The sequence below is a fragment of the Vulpes lagopus genome, chromosome 6 (assembly GCF_018345385.1).
Source record: "Vulpes lagopus strain Blue_001 chromosome 6, ASM1834538v1, whole genome shotgun sequence".
Classification (NCBI taxonomy): Eukaryota; Metazoa; Chordata; class Mammalia; order Carnivora; family Canidae; genus Vulpes; species Vulpes lagopus.
Genome location: NC_054829.1, coordinates 25,987,760 through 26,006,643, shown reverse-complemented (window position 1 = coordinate 26,006,643; position 18,884 = coordinate 25,987,760). Strand labels below are relative to the sequence as shown.

Below are 18,884 nucleotides of genomic sequence, written 5' to 3'. Positions count from 1 at the left end.
CATTAAAAAGTTACTTAATCTTTACATTGTTCTCTACATTAAAGCCGAGCAGAATTTTATCAGGCAATTGCCTCAAAGTTATAATCTGGAAAATCTTTCTGTAATGAAACCCATATGTCACGGGCGAAAGGTGCAAAGCCCTGGCAGAGAGGGTTGGTCTCGTGAGAGATTCTGCACCCAATCTCGTTAACCAGGGTGCCTCTGGTAATCCCTCATCCCCTCACTGGTGAGAAATCAATCTGTACCACTGAATCTTTTTCAACCAGCCACCAAGAAAATTTACTGCAGAGGAGGCAGTTTGGGGATAGTCATTGTGGAAAGGGAACCAGAGGCAAGGCTAACTGTAGATGGAGGAATTGGAGAATCTAAAGAAAGGATTGTATTAAACCACAGCCCCACCTTCAGAGCAAGCAGGATGGAGTCCTCCCTTCAGCCCTGACCTCTCTAAGTCTACCCAGGTATTTACAGCTGCAATGAACCTGACAGCCCTAGGGAAACTGTGAAGGGGATAAAAGAAACTGCATAAACCTGCAAGTTGATTGTAGTTTATCCATTTGCTGTCTTTAATGTATACCAGTGGTCTCCTGTCCCATAGTCTCTGTAGCAATTCACATGTTCACCCTATGACAGTTTGTATTGTGACTTCTCCGTTCATGGTCAATGCACTGCATGGAAGGGCCTGTAAATCATGACTTGACATCGAGGTCCCACTTCTCTTCTGCACAGCATACACTGTGGTGGCTGATCACCAGTGGATCCGTCTGAGCATAATTATTAGAACATGGTAGCAGTGTTGCCTTCCTGTTGAACCTCATAATCCTAGAGAATTAACTCAGAATTAGAAAAGAGTTAAGAAATTTTATTGACTCTGAGTAAAACCCTAGCAATCTTATTGTCTCTAGGATTATCTTATAGCACACAGTGGAAAAAAAAGAACAGGAGGAAAAAGAGGAACTGCAAGTGTCAAGCTGGGGAGCATGTAATCTTACCACGGCCATTAATGCAAAAATTGTACCAACCTGTAAATAGGAGAAAGAAGGGATGAAGCAAGGCAGGGAGTAGAAATGTCTTCCTCTCCTCTATAAGCAAGCCAGAGATATCTCTAAAGGCCTTTCCCTGAAGAGATTTGAAACCCTTGGGAGGGTTTCAAATCTCCCACTCCCTTGGGGTGGGAGTTTTTTTTTTAAATACATTTACATATAAAACCCTGCTGGAAGGGGTGTGTATGTACATGCATGTGAGTGCATGTATGTGTGTGTGTGCATGCATGCATGTGTATGTGTGTAAGAGGAATACAGAATAGTAGCAGAAGGCTGTCTCCCTACTCCTAATGGGATTTTGTAGCAGCATGTGCGAGTTTGTTTCAGAAGTCAAAAATGAACAGATGTTGGTATAAATTACCTCTGTGTCTGATGTCTTGCAAATTAAAAGCGCGGTTGGCATCACTAAACAATTTCACTAGGTTTAGGGGGGTGCGGCTAGCAGGCGGTGATTACTGTAGCAGGTCGGTAAGAATCTTCACACTGCAGCAAAAAGCAAGAAGACAATGATAAAGAAATGAGGAATAAAATAAAGGGTATGTGAATTAATCAGAGATGTTAACATCTCTGATAACAAGTGAACAGGAGGGCTTGAGCTTTGAAGCTGCCCCTGACCCACAGCAATTTCCCTGTGCACAATGAGGGGTTGGTGCTTTGGATATGATTTATAGGGCACAGCCCTCTTTTAGGGAGCAGCTATGTCACGAATTCGTATATCTCCTATATGGGACTGGCGAGTAGGAAAACTTTCTCCCCTCCCATGTAGAAGATGAGGTCTTTGAATTACTTCTACTTTTACGGTGGTTTCTTGCAGCTCTGTGTACTTAGATTAGGTTGAAGGGGGAGGAATGATTGAGTGGGGAAAGGGTTGTTAAAAAGGATTGGTTAAATTCAAGGAGAGCTTGCCACCAAGAGACTTTGGAAGATCTGTTTATTTTGCCTTTTAAATCCTTTTGATCCGTCAAACAGCTTGGGTCTTTTTAAATTTTACATCTTAGAATATTGGTCAATCTCCCATTTGGGGAAAAAACAGTAAAGAATCAGGGATGTGAAGAGCACCAGGACAGAAATAATTAGTAAGATCAGTATAGTGCTCTCAGCCCAGGATTTTGGGAGCAAGGCTCTGTTCTGCCAGCAGAGTTTTGTATTACCCATGTCTGGTTTCCAGAGTACCGGCTTCTAGCCATGTTGCAGGATCATTTGATACCACGTAAAATTCCTTAATAAGCTCCAGAGAGGAGGCAGGAAACCCATCCAGTAGAAATAAATGATGAGACCCACTCTGGCCAAAAGTATATGTCAGTTCCTATAAGATCAGGCTGAGGGAAAAGATTCCAAGGAATGGGATTTTTTAGTTTGCTAGCCTCCTTTCTTATCACACTTGGTTCATTCATTCACTCAGGAAACACTGAGTGCAGAAGAAGCAACAGACCACTTGCCCTCCTTTGAAAGGTGGTGTGTTAATGGTACCTCTATACCCAGCATGTTCATTGCTGAACATCCAAGAGAAGAGCAGGGCAGGTGGCATTAACATGCTACTCATTTTGCAGGGAGAGAAACAGGCTCAGAGATCTTGCCCCACCCGAGGTGTCACCCAAGTGCTCAGTGCTGGAGCCAGAACCTAAACTGAGTTCACACCCTATGTTACCTGAAAGAAGTCCCTGCTGCCTCCCATGGCTGAGAAAATACTTGTTTGGATTTCCTCTAGGGTAGTTAATCCTACCTCCATCTCTCCGTTAATCTGGCTTTACTTCCATCAAAGGAAATTATTTTTCTTGCCAAATAAGCAAGGTAAATTTAGGGGGGAAAAACCCACAATGCAGAGAATGAAGCATTTAAGGGCCATTAATATTGTTTGTCTCTGGGAAGGAAGGCAACAAACATGATTGCATTCCTGTTTGGAATACTTCTTTTGTCTATTATCATTCACTCAGCCAACATTTATTTAGCAGATACTGTCTAATGCTGTACTATTTGCTGGAGATATAAAGAATAATGAAACCATCTCTACCTTCAGTTCTTACCCTTTAATGCAGGGAGACAAGTATATAAACAAATAATTACAAGTCTTACTGGAACTTTGTATAGGGTTTGGTGCAAATGCACCAAGGAAGGAATGGTCAGTTTAATTTGAGCCAGGATGGGGTTGGGGGCACAAGAGGCAACACTTAGCACTGGGGCTTCCATTCCTAGTTAACGGGATTTCCTTTCCCTTTGTTGGAGCTCCAGAATTTGTGAGAGATTGAGGAATATATGGACTGCAGGCACCAGAAGCTTTCCCGTGGCTACAGAGTTTGTGTTGTTTATTTCTCTGTTGTACAAATAAACCAGGAACTGTAAATGTTGGTAGGGAAAGGGCGTGGAGCCCATTCATCTAGCACTGTCTCTAGACAAGGAGGCTAGGGCAAAGATCCTTTTCATTCTTTGGGTCTCCAGCCATCTTACTCTTTGGCCAGGATGGGGACATATTCTTAGGAGGCCACAGACACAGCCTGCTGTGTGCCCACTGCACGGTTCCAGGAGACCTCTGGCCTCCAGGACTAGCCATTAGAAACTTCCAGCACTGTTAAGAGATCTGAAAAGATGATTTTGTAGGGATGAGGAGGAAGGGGGTATTATAATATATACACTTTTTGAGGATTTGCTTAACAGCTAAAACAGCGGTCTTATGGAGTGGCCCTTGTAATTGAGAAATGTTTTACTTTCATTTTGGAGCCTCATATGTAGGAAAGTAGCTGTATAAAACCCTCTTGTAACTACAGCATTCAAAGATTGATGGTGCTGAAAGTCAGAGAAAGACACATAAACCTTGCCTGGCTATATTAAATATCTAAGGACTGACAATGCCAAGAGAGAGAAGACCAAAGCTCTATAAACCCTACTTTATTACACCATCCACAGATGAACTGCACTGAGGGAATATAAACCCTGTTATATTACAGCATCTAGAGACTACCACTGCTGAGAGATGGGGTAAATGATCTCTAATTTTGATTTGAGATTATAAATGTCCAGAGACCAACAACCCAGAGAAGACTCTAATCTTGGCTGGATTATAGTCTCCAAGAGCAAATCCCCTGACATAGTGAACATGAGTATTAGGTTACCTTCTCGAGAGAGAGAAATAGGTTTGGGGGAATTCCCTGGGGATTTTTTTTTAAGGATGGATGATAATCTTTCCCAGTTGGCCTCTGCCTTATAGCAATTGCCAACTTCAGAACAGCTTGGTCCAGTGTCAATGGTGGTTTGTTTTTCCCTCTTTTAGAAGGTTAGTGATGATTCCATCTGTTATGGTAGCAACTTGTTTTTACAATTTAAATCAATTTGCATGTTTAAATTCTGTTTTCCTGAGATCTCTTTTTTCAGATTTGGGGTTTTCACTCATCTTCCATTTGCTGTGATTCCAGCTAGAGAGATGACACGGGGGAAGTTTCTCAACATTCTGGAGAAACCCAAGAAGTAGCAGCTGCTTGTGGACAGGATGTCCTGGAGACTGGAACCATGCTCCCCTCCCAGTGCAGCTCTGACGTCGTGCAACTTTCTGCTTCCTGGTGAGAGGCCGGAGGATGCACCTCCAGGACTGACCCTCTCCCCTGCTCATGGCACTCTGCACGTCTGCAGACACTCGGTGGCAAGAGAGGAATCTGCTCCATAGATTCTCTACAGAAGGATCAGTGTAGTTATTCAGTCAGCTTCCAGACTTTGACCATCTCAGCCTTGGATGTGGGGAACAGCAGAGGGCACATCTTTCTTAAAGGTCAAAGTCCTGCTCTCTCGTTTCAGAAAGGGATTCAGGAGTCCCAGGATCTTACAGTTGATTTGATTCAGTGATGGCAAAGTCAGTTGTGGCACGTTGATTGGATGGGTTCTTTTGACTTGTACCTGATATCATAGGAAGTGTTTATGGTGCGAGGAGACCAGAGACCAATTAGATTCTGAAACAGACCCGGAAGCCTGACCTGTGAACTCTCCAATATATATATATATATATATATATATATATATATATATATATATATATATATATATATATATATATTGGGTTCCAAGAATCCCCAGCTGGAGAAGCCAGAATCTTCTTGAAATGTACACCTCCTTTAAAAATTCTGTACCTCTCACAATAGTCCCATTCCCCAGTGCCTTTTGTTCCCCACCATCAGTTTTAATTCCAGGATAGGGGATCCCTATGTAGCAGGTTCCTCCTGGGATTAGCTAATGAGAGGCCCTTGCAAGGTTGCATTGGGTTCTAGACCTCAAGACCAAGTTAAAGATGAAAGGACTTTTGAGTTCCAGCTAATCTGTTACAGACTCACACAAGAAAGTCAGTATGGCCTTAAAGGTAGGAGAAAGGGATTGTTTGCAGGAGTTCCCATTTGATTAAAAAACTGGAAACTCTAATTGACCTGAAAAGAATGTGCTGTATTTTACACCCCCGCCCATGTCCCCTCTCATAGCACACAGCAGATAATTCACCAATGTAACAGAAGTACACACACACATGAAAGGAAAGAATTTTCTGACTTAAATACAGTTCTTATGGAGCTCTTTGCCAGTTATCTGTGTTAAAACCTGAAAACCTAACCCATGCGTAAAATTGATTATACATGTTCTCCGTATTTTGTCTCATAAGCCAGCCCCCAGCCTCTGATGTTTTGAGAAATACATGAGGCTTCCTAGCCTTCATGCAACGAACCTCCATGTGGCAGTTGTCTGACTGTGTTTAGACACAAGGAAAGTTGTCCTGAGTGTCTGTGCTAGGGTGCAGCATTATTCAGTCTAATAGCTGGTCTATTAACCATTTCTGACATTTGTGCCTTGTTTCCCATGCTAGAATTAACATTGGGTTTTTCTCATTTTTGCTATCCATACGATTCTATGTATTGATAAGGGGAAAGTTGAAAGTGAGTCACGAAGAATGGGTATGAGAAAGAAACCATTCTGCCTGGATGTGTTATAGAAATTTAGGCTGGAGAGGCATAGATTTTAAGTTTAGCTTATTATTGACATTCCTTTTTCTCTAAATACGGTTGAAGTGGGAGAGAGAGAGAGAGTAGGAAGGGAGGAAAGGGCAATAAATAGTGCCATTACGTCGGATTCTTCCTTTTGCTCTGTTTTTGAGAGTTGATGACTTCAGGCACTTTTAGGTGTGTGGGGAAATTGAGAAATACATGGAGAATATGAGGATACCTCCCCAAAACCAACTCAGGTGTGTAACCCAAGGCTATGTAGTTGGTTTTCTGGTCTGCTTTGGCCTTTCTTTTATTGTCATCTTACTCACCAGCACTTAATATAAGTAGATGTTTTAGAATTGTGATATTTATTGGTTTTGTATTTGTCATCCTTAGAAATGTTAATGATGTATTTTTATATTGATAATATAAATGGATGTATAATGTGTGTGTGGACTTCAGGGTGTTAGAGTACTGTGCTTTGTATATGATGGTTTCTGTGTTGTCATAATAAATATGTCCCTTTTATAGAAGAGTGAGTTTTTCTTTTCCTCAAAGGGCCAAGTTGCATATTTAAAGCATTCATCAGAAAGTGCTATAATTCAACTATAATGATGAATGACCTGCTATTTTCCCTCTTAATATCATAGTGGGTGGTGTGATGCTTCATGACCATCTACTACTTGGTCTCCCAGCTTTCAGTCTATTCTCCCAGCCATCCTAGCCCATTACTGCTCAACTCCCTAAAGTATTACTTAAAAACCTTTAATACCTTCTTGTGTCCAAAAATAAAGTCTGGGTCTCTTATCCTGGCATTAAAACTCTCTGCTTGGGATCCCTGGGTGGCGCAGCGGTTTGGCGCCTGCCTTTGGCCCAGGGCGCGATCCTGGAGACCCGGGATCAAATCCCACATCAGGCTCCCGGTGTATGGAGCCTGCTTCTCCCTCTGCCTGTGTCTCTGCCTCTCTCTCTCTCTGTGACTATCATAAATAAATAAATAAATAAAATTAAAAAGAAAATTAAAAAAAAAAAAACTCTCTGCTTGTAATCCTAATCAACCCTCTTCTCCAATATATGAGGTCTCTGTTCCAGTTAATCTGAATAATTCCCATTTCCTCACTTGAGTGCCTTTGCTCATGCCATTGAGTTCCTAGAAAGTGTCAGATCCCTTTTGCATCTATCAAACCTACCCTTCCTACAAACCCCTGATGAATCAGCTGGAAACAATCTTTCCCCCCACATTCCTACAACATTTGTGTATACCATCCTATGACTCGTGCCAACTCAGCCTTATAAAGTGATCTGAGTGCAGATCTTCTTGTCCCAATTAATTGTAAGCTCCTTGAAGTTACAGAGGTCTCCTGTACATCTAGTTAGTCGTTGGTGTCTTCTTTGAGCTGGAAGGGTCAAAACACCTGCTTGCAGACTTCCAATTAAACATGATGGATTGAAAACAGATGTTTCTCCATCACCTACTAAAATCCTTAGTGTGACTTCCTTTTCAACTCTGCTCAAGAACTAGAGGCGAGGACAGCCCGGGTTGCTCAGCGATTTAGCACTGCTTTCAGCCCAGGGCCTGATCGTGGAGACCCAAGATCGAGTCCCACATCAGGCTCCCTGCCTGGAGCCTGCTTCTCCTTTTGCCTGTGTCTCTGTGTCTCTCATGAATAAGTAAAATCTTAAAAAAAAAAAAAAAAAAAGAACTAGAGGAGAGGAAGTATTATTAGTACTATCACTGTCCCCCGTTGATAGTTAACCTGCCCCAGAGCAGAGCATCATGCCCTTTTAGAGAAACGTTCCATGTGAAGAAAGCAGATTGCTTGGCATCATTGGCTTATCATTGATTTACAAGAAAACAACTGGGTGGGCAGTGGATCTCTGTGATCTGGAAAAGCACAGCTGGGCAGCTGACTCGACAGGAACAGCGTTATGACTGTGCTGCTCTAAATCTTGAGAGATTATTTTTCCAATCAATAATTACATATTATTGCTCACAGGCTCATTTTGCCTTTCCCTTTGCCATTCCAAATGCCGTCCTTATAGAAGCATCTTTTGACTGTGAGCACCACTATTTTGAGAGGAATAGCACCGGGGCTTGGAGACCTGTTCTCAAATTCTAATTCAAGTCTTTCCTCACCAATAGCCTTGTTGCTTCTTGCTCACTCAGTCTCTCAGATTCTTGCTTGGCCTCTGCTGATTTGCTTGGCCTTCCTTCCATTGTTAGAGCGCTGAAAGTTCACAGGCTATTAACTGTATTAATAGCAAGATGCCATTATTAATTTTGCTTTATCTTTTTGTTACCCACGTATCATATTTTTTAAATGGACACTTGAGAACTGCTGCTTGTTTGTGGTTCTCTAGCTGCAGCTTTATTGTAGCTCCTCTGTCTTCTGGGCAGAGAAAATGGAGCTGGTCAGTCTGTCCATTGCCTCTTTGGTTCCTGAAGGGTGTTTGGACTTAATGCAGGAGCTTTGTGATGAAACCAAGAAATTACCTTTCCAGTGGAATGCTCTGGTCCCTTCTGTTTCCTGCAGTATTAAGGCCTCACAGAAAAGAGAAACAGGCAGAACAGGAAGGGAAGAAACAGGCTAGTGGGCCCAGGTAGACGGTCCCAGGGGACAGGCCACATGATTTCTTACCAGCTATCAACTTCTACACAAAATCCATCTCCAGCCATTTGGTTATGCTCTCCAGTGTCGATTTTCTTCATCCATTGCCAGCTCTACAGACCCTGCGTGGGCTTCTCTTTCACCAGAGAGCCTTATAGCCTCCACCCCAAACAGTGGCCTCCCCAAGTTTGTAACTTCCGACTGTCCTGTAACTGGCTTATCCTATCTGGTTAGGCTCCTTGGCACTTTGGGGATGTGTCCCCGACTATGCCTAAAGTCCACCAGCCTTCCCACTCTTTGCTCAACACTTTTTCTTCATGAGCAGGGGCATTTGGGGGCTCAGGTGGCACCAGGTGCAACCATGAGGCTCACACTTGGTGCAAGTGCTGGCAGAGCTTGTTAATTAGCACATGAACACCCCAATGCTCCATTAGCCAGGCCAGGCATTCGGAACCTTCCCCTCCTGTGGGCCCCTTCCTCCTAATGAGAGCTGGAAGAAGGGCCCTCACAAAACACTGCCTCAGAATAATATTCCGCTTTGTCCCCACCAGTAACCAGGACTGACAGGATCACTCTGTCCATTTCTCTTCTAATTAGCACAATTCCAGCATGGCCTGAGCCAGCAAATGGAGAAAAGCGATCAAAAGCGATCGGACAACCGTACCGAATCACAAACACAAAGAGGGCCATTCCCCATAATTAGGTGAGACAATTCCTCAGTCTTTTCTCGGCTGGAGTTTGCCGCTAAGACTCTTGCTGTTTGGGTCCCAGCAACACAACTTACGTGTCTCCCTGGGACACTAATAAGCCCCACATTGTCTTCCGCTTCACACAACTCCAACCAGAGGACAGATGCCTGGGGAGGAGGGGGGACACAGTGAGGGGACAGGGTGTCTAAACAGCCAGGCAGCTGCTGCTGTGTCTCCCCAACTCCAAAAGGCAGACACGGAGGCCGTGGGCAGGGAAGGAAGAGGCTATGGGTTTGAGAGACCAGGTGCAACCTGATCCTGTGGCCTGGGGTGCTGTCTGAAGCACAGAATGCCAGGACCTTGGGAGAGACACACTCTCTGCTATTTGCCTTGCCCTGTTCATTTATCACCTCTTGCCAGTTGTCCCCTTTTGGTCTCCTCCCTTCTCCCACGTGTTCATGCTGGTGGCATCATGGGCAGCTACAACTGTGGCAGCATCCTTGGACCTGCACTGAAGCCCTGTACAACTGTAGTCTCAGCAATCTTGAGGCTAGCTAATGTGCAGCACACACATGTGAACTCTGCTCTCAAAGATCTCAGGACCTGGAAGGGGCCCTCACTTTCAGCACCCGTCACCTCTGGGTCTCCCACAGCCCTTGCCTTCTATCTCTGTTCTCTCTCCTGGAAGATGCCTGTGTGGTTTTGTTTTTTTGGTTTTGGTTTTGTTTTTTTTTGTTTGTTTTTTTGTTTTTTGTTTTTTTTTAAACAGAAAAGTGGCCCATCAACAGCAAGGGCAAGAAGCCACAACTGGCCACACTCCATGTGGTGCAGAGGCTGGCCACTTAATAAACAGAAACCGCTCCCCCAGGATTGCAGCCCATTACAGGGATTACTAGGGGTAATACAGCCATGAACTTGGTCATAGCCAGGGACAAAGGAATGCAGAGGAGAGTGGCATTTGGAATCTCAATTAAACTCTAGCTCTGAGCTGAGTTGGACTTACACATATTTTCATCTTACCCTGCTCTCTGCTTTCTGTTTTGATCTATACTTGATGCTTCTGAAAGTGACCTCCAATACCAGAAAACAATTATCTGGAATCCAAGGAGCCAGAAAGCTCAAGTAATAAGACTTGTTTTGTTGTTTTTCCATCTTCCCTAAGACACAGAGATAACAATAGGATTTGACTTTTTAAATAACTTTTGGAAGATGTCAAAGAATCTGATCCAAATTTGTTCAGTCTCTTACAGTTTCTTGGTTATAAACAGGGCTTAGAATAGTACCAGGCACATAATTTTTTTTTCCAGGCACATAATTAATGCCTAATAAGAATTTGTTGGAAGGAAGAACTGCACCGTTATAGTGTTCATTGCTTTCTTGCTAGTCTAAGATAGGAGCATGGATCTTGAGAGAGAGGCAGGGTATAGTCATGCAAGTCACTTCTCTCTGAACCACAGTGTCCTTGGAACCTTTTCTAGGAAGGGAGGCAAGGCGTGCCTGAGCGACTCAGTTAAGCATCTGACTCTTGATTTCATCTCAGGTCATGATCTCAGAGTTGTGAGATCAAACCCCACTTTGGGCTCTGCACTGGGCATGGAGCCTGCTTGCTTAAGAGTCTCTCTCTCCGGGATCCCTGGGTGGCTCAGCGGTTTAGCGCCTGCCTTCGGCCCAAGGAGTGGTGATCCTGGAGTCCTGGGATCGAGTCCCGCATCAGGCTCTCCTGCATGGAGCCTGCTTCTCTCTCTGCCTGTGCCTCTCTCTCTCTCTCTGTCTCTCATGAATAAAAAAATAAAATCTTAAAAAAAAAAAAGTCTCTCTTTGTCTCCTCCTGCCCCGCCTACCACTCCTCAAAAAAAAAAAAAAAAAAAATGCCGAATAAGGGCATAGACCCTGATGTCAGACTGCCTGGATCCAAATCCTTTTTTTGCCATCTACTAGCCATGTGACCATAAATAAATTGCTTAATCTCTCTGTGCCTTAGTTTACTCATTTATGGAGTGGGTCCAATAGTAGCATCTAAATCCCAGGATCATCATAGAGATTAAATTAGTACTTGCAAGTATTTAGAACAGCACATGGCCTATCTTACCCATTATATAAGTGCTTGATGGATATATCTTACAAAAATGCATTCGATGCATTTGTTTCTTTTATTATACTCACATTTGTTAAAAATTGGTAATTCTTAGAGGGAAAATATAGTAACATTTGGTTACCTTGAAGAATTGAAATGAGTTAGGCAGAGAACCCGCTCCTCTCATCCTCCCGGGATGCTGAGAGTTTACAGAGTCCTCCTGCCCCCATCCTTCCACCCTCTGGGTTAGCCTGCACTGGCACTGACATTTCAACAAATACTGCTGAGTCTGCAGCCAGTGGCATTAAAGACTGTTACTCATGAATAAGGGAAGAAAAGGTGTCCTCTGTGACAGTGGCAGATTTCTGAGCTAACGCTGAGCTTGGCCTAAGCCTCAGCGCATTCTTCACTAACTAGTCTGGATGGTCCTCACATTAGCTGAGCATCCCATACTATTCCAATCACTGCACAGGAATGCTCTTCCCTGTTGTGCTGTGTCCTCTGCCTCTCCCCACCCCACCCCTACTCCAGTCCCTCCATCCTTCTTCCAGATGCTCCCTTTCCAGGGCTGAGCAGGATTCTCTTGGGCCTGGGCTCCCCTCCCTAGCTTTGCCCTATCTAGAAGCACACAGAGAACAGCCTGGCCTGACTCTGCAGCCCGGGGCCTCAGGGTCAGGCAGGGCTGAAGGTCACGTCCCAGGGCTTTCCCGGATGCAGCTGAGCCCCAGGAGCCAAGCAGGACTGAGCCAGCGGCTTCACACAAAGGAGCAGCTGAGAAGAGTCAGGTTGGAAAAGTCAGTGACTTTCGGCTGAGTGGAAGTGAGAAGCATTGGCTTCAGCCCCCAGCAAAGGCCTGGGTAGGGACACGGGGAATAGGCAGGGGTCAGAACCATAAATGATCTCTGAGGAATGGGGAAAGCAAGCTCCTGAGAACTGCTTCCTTGGCCTCCTCTTCCCCTCCGTTTGTCTCTGCTCTCACTGCCTCCACCTTTTTTTTTTTTTTTTTTTTTTTTTTTTTTTTTTTTTTTTGAGAGAAAGAGCAGGGAGAGGCAAGGCAGAGGGAGAGAGAATCCCAAGCAGGCTCCACACTCTGTTGAGCCCCATGCAGGGCTTGATCTCATGACCATGAGATCATGAACTGAGCCAAGATCAAGAGTCAGATGCTTAACCAACTGAGCCACCCAGGCACCCCTGCTTCCACCTGCTTCCTGGCTGACCCTCATCCCTTGCTTTTTTCACAGAGCTACTTACCTCAAGCCAACTGGCCTGAAGGTCCTTCATACCTGGAACTATTGATTAATTTATGGTATGTTCACATAGTGAACTATTATGTAGCCAGTTAGTATGTTTGCAAAAGGTTATAACATCATGGAAGAAATGGTTTGTCATAAGGATAAGTGAAAATAAAATAACAAGATGTAAAACTATAAATGCAACTTCATGTCCAATATGGGGGGTGGGAGAGGATTGTAAGAGGTTAACAGTACTTGCCGCCTGGTTGGAGGATTGTGGGTAATTTTGGGGGGGGGGGTTCTACATTTTCCAAACTCTCTACAGAAGTATATGTTGTGTTCATAATATGGGGGGAAGCCTCTCGAGCTGGGTATACAGGTATATGGGGCTTAAAATACCCTACCCATCAGCCCAGCCTATTAACATGCACGTGTGCATGCACACACACAGAGTTCACTGGTGACATTTGTTTATAGTAATGAGATTTGTTCTTGTGTATGAAAATGTCTATCTGTAAACCTCTAAGTATTTACTGAGCACCTGGTGAGCATCCAGCCCTGCCCTAGACCCTACTCCATTGCACGTAATGTGCATGAAATGACTTGTGCCCTAAGCACATTTAGTCCCAGGGCCCAGCCCTCCTCACATGACACAGGGCCTTTGCTCAGGAGCAGAAAAATGTTCTTAGTACATGTTCAGTCAGTGTTGCAAAATAGCTCATTTTTCCTCAGTCCATCCCCACACAGAAAAATATATCTCACCTCATTTTGCTGTGGATTCTTTAATGCTGAATTTCCCCAGCTCTGGGGCATTCCAAACATTACTTCAGACATTGTGCTTATAAGAGTTTCCTTCAGTCCTTTCTTCCTGCTCATTTTCCCTTCCCAACTGGGAGAGAAGGGGGTGGGGGGGAAAGGAACTCAGGGTCAGGAGTAGGCAGGGGTCAGGGCAGCCTGGAATGATACTCCTCTATTTTCATCCCACACAGCCAGACAGAGGCGCTGCACCCTCAGGAAAGAGCATAAAGTGCCTTCTTTGCAAGTTGGGATCTGAGGGACACAAGGGGTGTGTAGGAGGCGGTTCTTACCTTTATTGGGAGCAAGTGTGTATATAGTCAGTTTCCCCATGCGATGGAAGCAGAGCCATGGAAGTGATAAACGAGGGATGAGAGCATCAGGGCTGGGTGACCGGAAAGTCACGCACAAGCATGAACTTTGTCCTCAAGAGATGATTGCTCATCCACCCCAAGCCCAGGCAACTGGAACATACAGGTCCAAAGAGGCCCGGGCATCTGACTACGACTTGGAGGGCTTTAAGGAGCCTTCCTCCTTATTTTCCTGCAACAGAAATAAATGTCATTACGAGCAAGAAAAATTCTGGGGATGCCTGGGTGGCTCAGTGGTTGAGCGTCTGCCTCCAGCTCAGCGCATAATCCCAGGGTCCAGGGTCCAGGGATCAAGTCCCTCATCAGGCTTCCCGTGGGGAGCCTGCTTCTCCCTCTGCCTATGTCTCTGACTCTCTCTCTCTGTGTCTTTCATGAATAAATAAATAACATCTTTTAAAAAGAGAGAGAAAGAAAAGAAAAATTCTGTGCCTGAGACACCTGCTCCTTCCTCCAGGTCACCAGGATGTGTCCTTGTCCATTCTGTTTCCCAGAGAGGAAAACAGCTCAGGATAGCAAAACAAAGGGAAGAACCTAGCCACGCACAGCCCTGAGCCCTGCTTGACCAGAGTGACTTTAAGCCTGAAGATCTAGGCGGGCCAGGTCCCTTCCGCCGTCCTGGAGCAGAGAGGAGCGGGCCCAGGACAGAGAGCCCAGCTGTTGTTACAACACGAGGATGGCAGGGCAGGCGACACCTCACAACATCACCAAAGATTGATGCAAATTGGTTTGGTTCTGACCCTGTCACACCAGGAAGGATAATGACTCCAGCAGCGCGGGGCACGGGAGGGGGCACGTGGTGGAGGCCCCGAGAACGGTGACGACGCATCTTCATTAATGATCGGAAAGACAGGGGTAAACAGCATGCTAATGAAACCTGCAGATGATTGGTGTTCCAAACCCGGGAGAGGACAGAGAAATAGCACAGTGAGACCCAGAGAGCTTAGAAATATGGGCAGGAGATTGTCAAATGAGGTTCGTCTTAGGAAAATGAAAGTCGACGTGTCAGGCAGGAATGATGAAGGGGCCGCTGGGTGGAGGCCTGCAGACCTGGAAAGCAGAGATGGGTGGTGGGCAGGCTGCTGAGTGAAGGGATGGGGCCCGGGGTGTGCTGGGGAAGACGTCGGAGCTGGCTGTGACGACCCACAAGATAGCCTTGGACATTGCTGGCAGGACTGCCTGCAGCAAGAAGACGGGAGCAGGGCTGTGGGGCCGGGCGGGTGGCTGTGGCCCCAGTGGCCTGTGTCGGCCCTGGGTTCCATGGCAAGGCTGGACTCTGACTTCACAGCCACAGGCTGGGCCTATTTGCATTCAAGATATCCAGGCTCAAAATGGCATTTTGACCTGAATTATTAAAATGAAGCAAGCCAAAACATTTTTTAAAATGTGGCCCCAAATTATTGGGAATAGGCTATTTAAGAGTAAGGGAGGGGAGCCTGGCTGGCTCAGTGGGTAAGAACATGTGACTCTTAAAAAAAAAAAAAAAAAAGAACATGTGACTCTTGATCTTGGGGTTGTGAGTCTGAGCCCCACGGTGGGTGTAGAGATGACAAATAAATAAACTTAAAAAAAAAAAAGAAGAAGCAACTTCAGCTGCTTCCCATTCAGTAAACATTGCTTGGAGGTTATAACTCATTGCATTAAGTGTACAAATATTAAGTGAACAGCTCAGTGAATTTTTTAAGCAAATCACTTAACCTCAGGAAGCCCTGATTTCCTTGTCTAAAATGGGTATAACAGCAGTACATATTTCATAGCTGTCTTGTGAGGATTAAATGAGATAGAATATGTAAGGCCCCTACAACATAATGGGCACTCAGATATGGGTGATTATTATTCCTAGTTATTACCCTCTAATTTTATTCCCTAAGCTTTACTCTTAATTCTCCAAGTAAATGATAAACTTCTTAAAGTTAGGGATTATCTTAAAATTCTTTTTCAGTGCATAGATGCTGAATAAATCCTTGTTTGACATGTTGATATTGCTAGAATTCCCTTTTCATATGAATAATTTTGTTTATACTCTATACAGAGATCTGTATAAGATTTCAGCGAAATCTTTCTTTAAAATGAGACAAAGCTGGATCCCTGGGTGGCTCAGCGGTTTAGCGCCTGCCTTCAGCCCAGGGCGTGATCCTGGAGACCTGGGATTGAGTCCCATGTCGGGCTCCTTGCATGGAGCCTGCTTCTCCCTCTGCCTGTGTCTCTGCCTCTCTCTCTCTCTCTCTCTTTCTCTCATGAACAAAAAATTAGATCTTTTAAGAAAAAAATGAGACAAACCTGGGATGCCTGGGTGGCTCAGTCAGTTAGATGTCTGCCTTTGGCTCAGGTCATGGTCCCAGGATCAAGCACCCTGTCGGGCTCCTTGCTCCACAGGGAGCCTGCTTCTCCCTCTCCCTCTGCCTGCCACTCCTCCCTGCTTGTGCTCTGTCAAGTAAATAAAATCTTTTAAAAATAAAATGAAACAAAGCCAAGAAAAAAAGAAACAAGGGGCACTGGGTGGCTCAGTCACTAAAGCGTCCAATTCTTGATTTCAGCCCAGATCTTGATCTCAGAGTTGTGGGTTCAAGCCCTGTGCTGGGCTCCATGCTGGGCAGGGAGCCTACTTAAAACAAACAAACAAACCTAAGTAAAATGCTGGTATCACAGAGGTTTTTTTCAAACAAAATATTTCCCATGAGATTGTGCTAACACAGGCACTATTGGGTGAAATCTTAAGCCAAAGGAAAGGAACCCAGCTTTTGAGTCCAATCCAGGTCTGAATTAAGAGGACTAAGCATCCATTTTGCTTGGCACCCGGGGGTTACCCAGGGCAAGGGACAGTCCTGCTAATGGGACGGTTAGTCACTCTAGTTTGGATCCAAGTTCGGCTACTTCATAGTTTTCTGGCCTCAGATAATATTCCTGGCTTTGTTGAAACTGGTTTTCTCTTCAGGCAATGGGATTATTGGAAGGATCCAATGACATGCTGTTCGATAGTTGAGCAATGTGTTTGACACATAATAAATCCTAGGTAAATATTGACATAAACTGTCAGATTCCATGTTAAGAAAAGTTTGAAAACAGTACTAATTAGTTTATGATGACAGAGGTTAGAATAGTGGTTACCAAGGAAGGACCTTTAGGGGACTTCTGCAGGGCTAGAAATGTTCAAGGTGCAAATATTGAGCTTTATCATCTTTGTGAAGCCAGCATGAGATTTGGGTTACCAAAAACATTTTTCTTTACTTTGTTGGTTGCATAAATAAAGGCAAAAAGAGAGACAGGAACTGGAAAGAAATTTATTTTCCATGGGATGAATTAAAATAAATACAAGAATCCACGGGAGAACTTTAATTGTTCTTGCTTCTTCCTTACACATGCTCCACTCTACAAAACAAAAGCCTGTCTTTTCCTGCGCTCATCTCTCCTCCCAGCCTCCATTCACGTAGCACACAACATTGTTATATGGCCTTGATTTTGAGAACCATGTTGTACTTCTTTGCTTGACTCTCTCCCTGACCCTTTCTTTTCTAATAGGAGCTACTCTCCCCTCCACAGCCAATAGGGGCATATAGTTCCCCAAGAGGACTCTCAAAGCTGACTCCCCACTCTTACCTTAAAGCCTGTTCAGAATGTGGAGTCACCAAGTCTATGTGACTTTGAGGAATACATAGTCTTTGTTCGTTCCACTTCTAGGTAGACACCCAACAGAAATGAGTGCTGGCATCCACTAAAGGACGTGTGCGAGAATGTTGATAGCAACTTTATTCAGGTGAGTCAAAGATTGGCAAAACCCCAAATGTCCATCAAGAAAATGAATAAATTGTTGTATATTTATATAATGGGATGCCAGTCAGCAATAAAAAACACACTACTGTGCTTCACCCAGTAACACAGCTGAATCCCACAAACAAGAACAAGGAGAGAATTCAGGCCAGATCAGAAGGGCATTCCTGTATGATTCTAGAATGGGCAAAACTAATCTAGGGTGGTAGAGTTAAGAATAGTGGTTACCAAAAAAAAAAAAAAGAAAGAAAGAATAGTGGTTACCTTGAGGTAGTGACTGGGAAGGGGCACAAGGAGCCTTCTTGGAGTATAGGAAATGTTCTCTATCTTAATCAGAGCAGTGGTTACACAGGACTATATGCACGTGAGTGTGTATAAACTTCCATCGAGGAGCACCTGGCTGGCTCACTTGGTAGAGCATTGTGACTCTTGATCTCAAGGTCCTGAGTTCAAGCCCCACATGGCGTGTAAAGATTACTTAAAAATAAAATCTGGGACACCTGACTGACTCTGTTGGTTGAGCATCTGACTCTTGGTTTCAGCTCAGGTCATGATCTCAGGGTCGTGAGATGGAACCCTGAGTCAGGATCCCCACTCAGCACAGCCTGCTTTACGATTCTCTCCCTCTCCCTCTGCCCCTCCACCCTGTGTGAAATTGTCTTCTCTATCTCTCTCAAATAAATAAATCTATTAAAAAGTAAAATAAAATCTTTAAAAAATAAAAAATAACAAAAACATCCACCAACCTGTGCATTGAGCAGTTGTACACTTTACTGTGTGTAAACTATGCCTCCATTAAAACAAGTGAATTTAAGGTCCTCTGAGCTTCTAAAGGGAAAGCTACCACAACCCCATGGGGCTGACTGGGGCCATAATACAGGAGAATCTAGACGATCTCAAACTCATCCTGGCTTCTAAGCTATGGAGTCAGACGGAAGGATAGAAAATGTCCATCATGTTCCTTTGGCAGCTGCTTTTCATGCTCTGCCAGCATCTGAGCATTAGGGCTGAGGGGCCCTGTTCTGTGCTTTCCCTCTGTGACCTATGGGGAGGGCTATGAGCCAAACTACAGGGGTGCTAGAAACCCTGATGCTTGGACTCTTATTGAGGAAGTATCGTTGTCTATCTACCCGTCCCCTGTGAACTGAGTCTCAACACTGTGAGCTGCTCCAAAGCCAGGACCTGGTTTGTGCTCCCCTGTTGCTCCAGAGCCTGACACCTCATAGGTGCTCAGTGCGCAGTTGCCAAATGGATGCCTGAATCCATGGCCTCCAGTCACTGGGCATTATTAAACTCTTCCCAGCTGGCACTTACTGACCTCAAAGCTACATATGTGCTTTCTGACTCATGGGTCGCTTAG

At 44.6% G+C, this 18,884-nt stretch overlaps 1 protein-coding gene across 3 annotated transcripts in view; it reads left to right on the top strand.

Moving 5' to 3' along the window:
• The window catches only part of LIN52 (lin-52 DREAM MuvB core complex component), a 133,225-nt gene that overhangs the window by 107,207 nt on the left and 7,134 nt on the right, over window positions 1-18,884 (top strand). The window contains exon 7 of one of the 3 annotated variants that reach the window (XR_005988385.1): window positions 4,448-6,901. Coding sequence is in view for 2 of the 3 variants with exons in the window: in XM_041758826.1 (XP_041614760.1) it covers window positions 4,448-4,503 (56 nt within the window). In the remaining variant the exon portion in view is untranslated. Of the gene's footprint in view, window positions 1-4,447; window positions 6,902-17,434; window positions 17,511-18,884 lie in introns of those variants that run through there. The other 2 variants (XM_041758828.1, XM_041758826.1) reach the window with 2 other exon arrangements.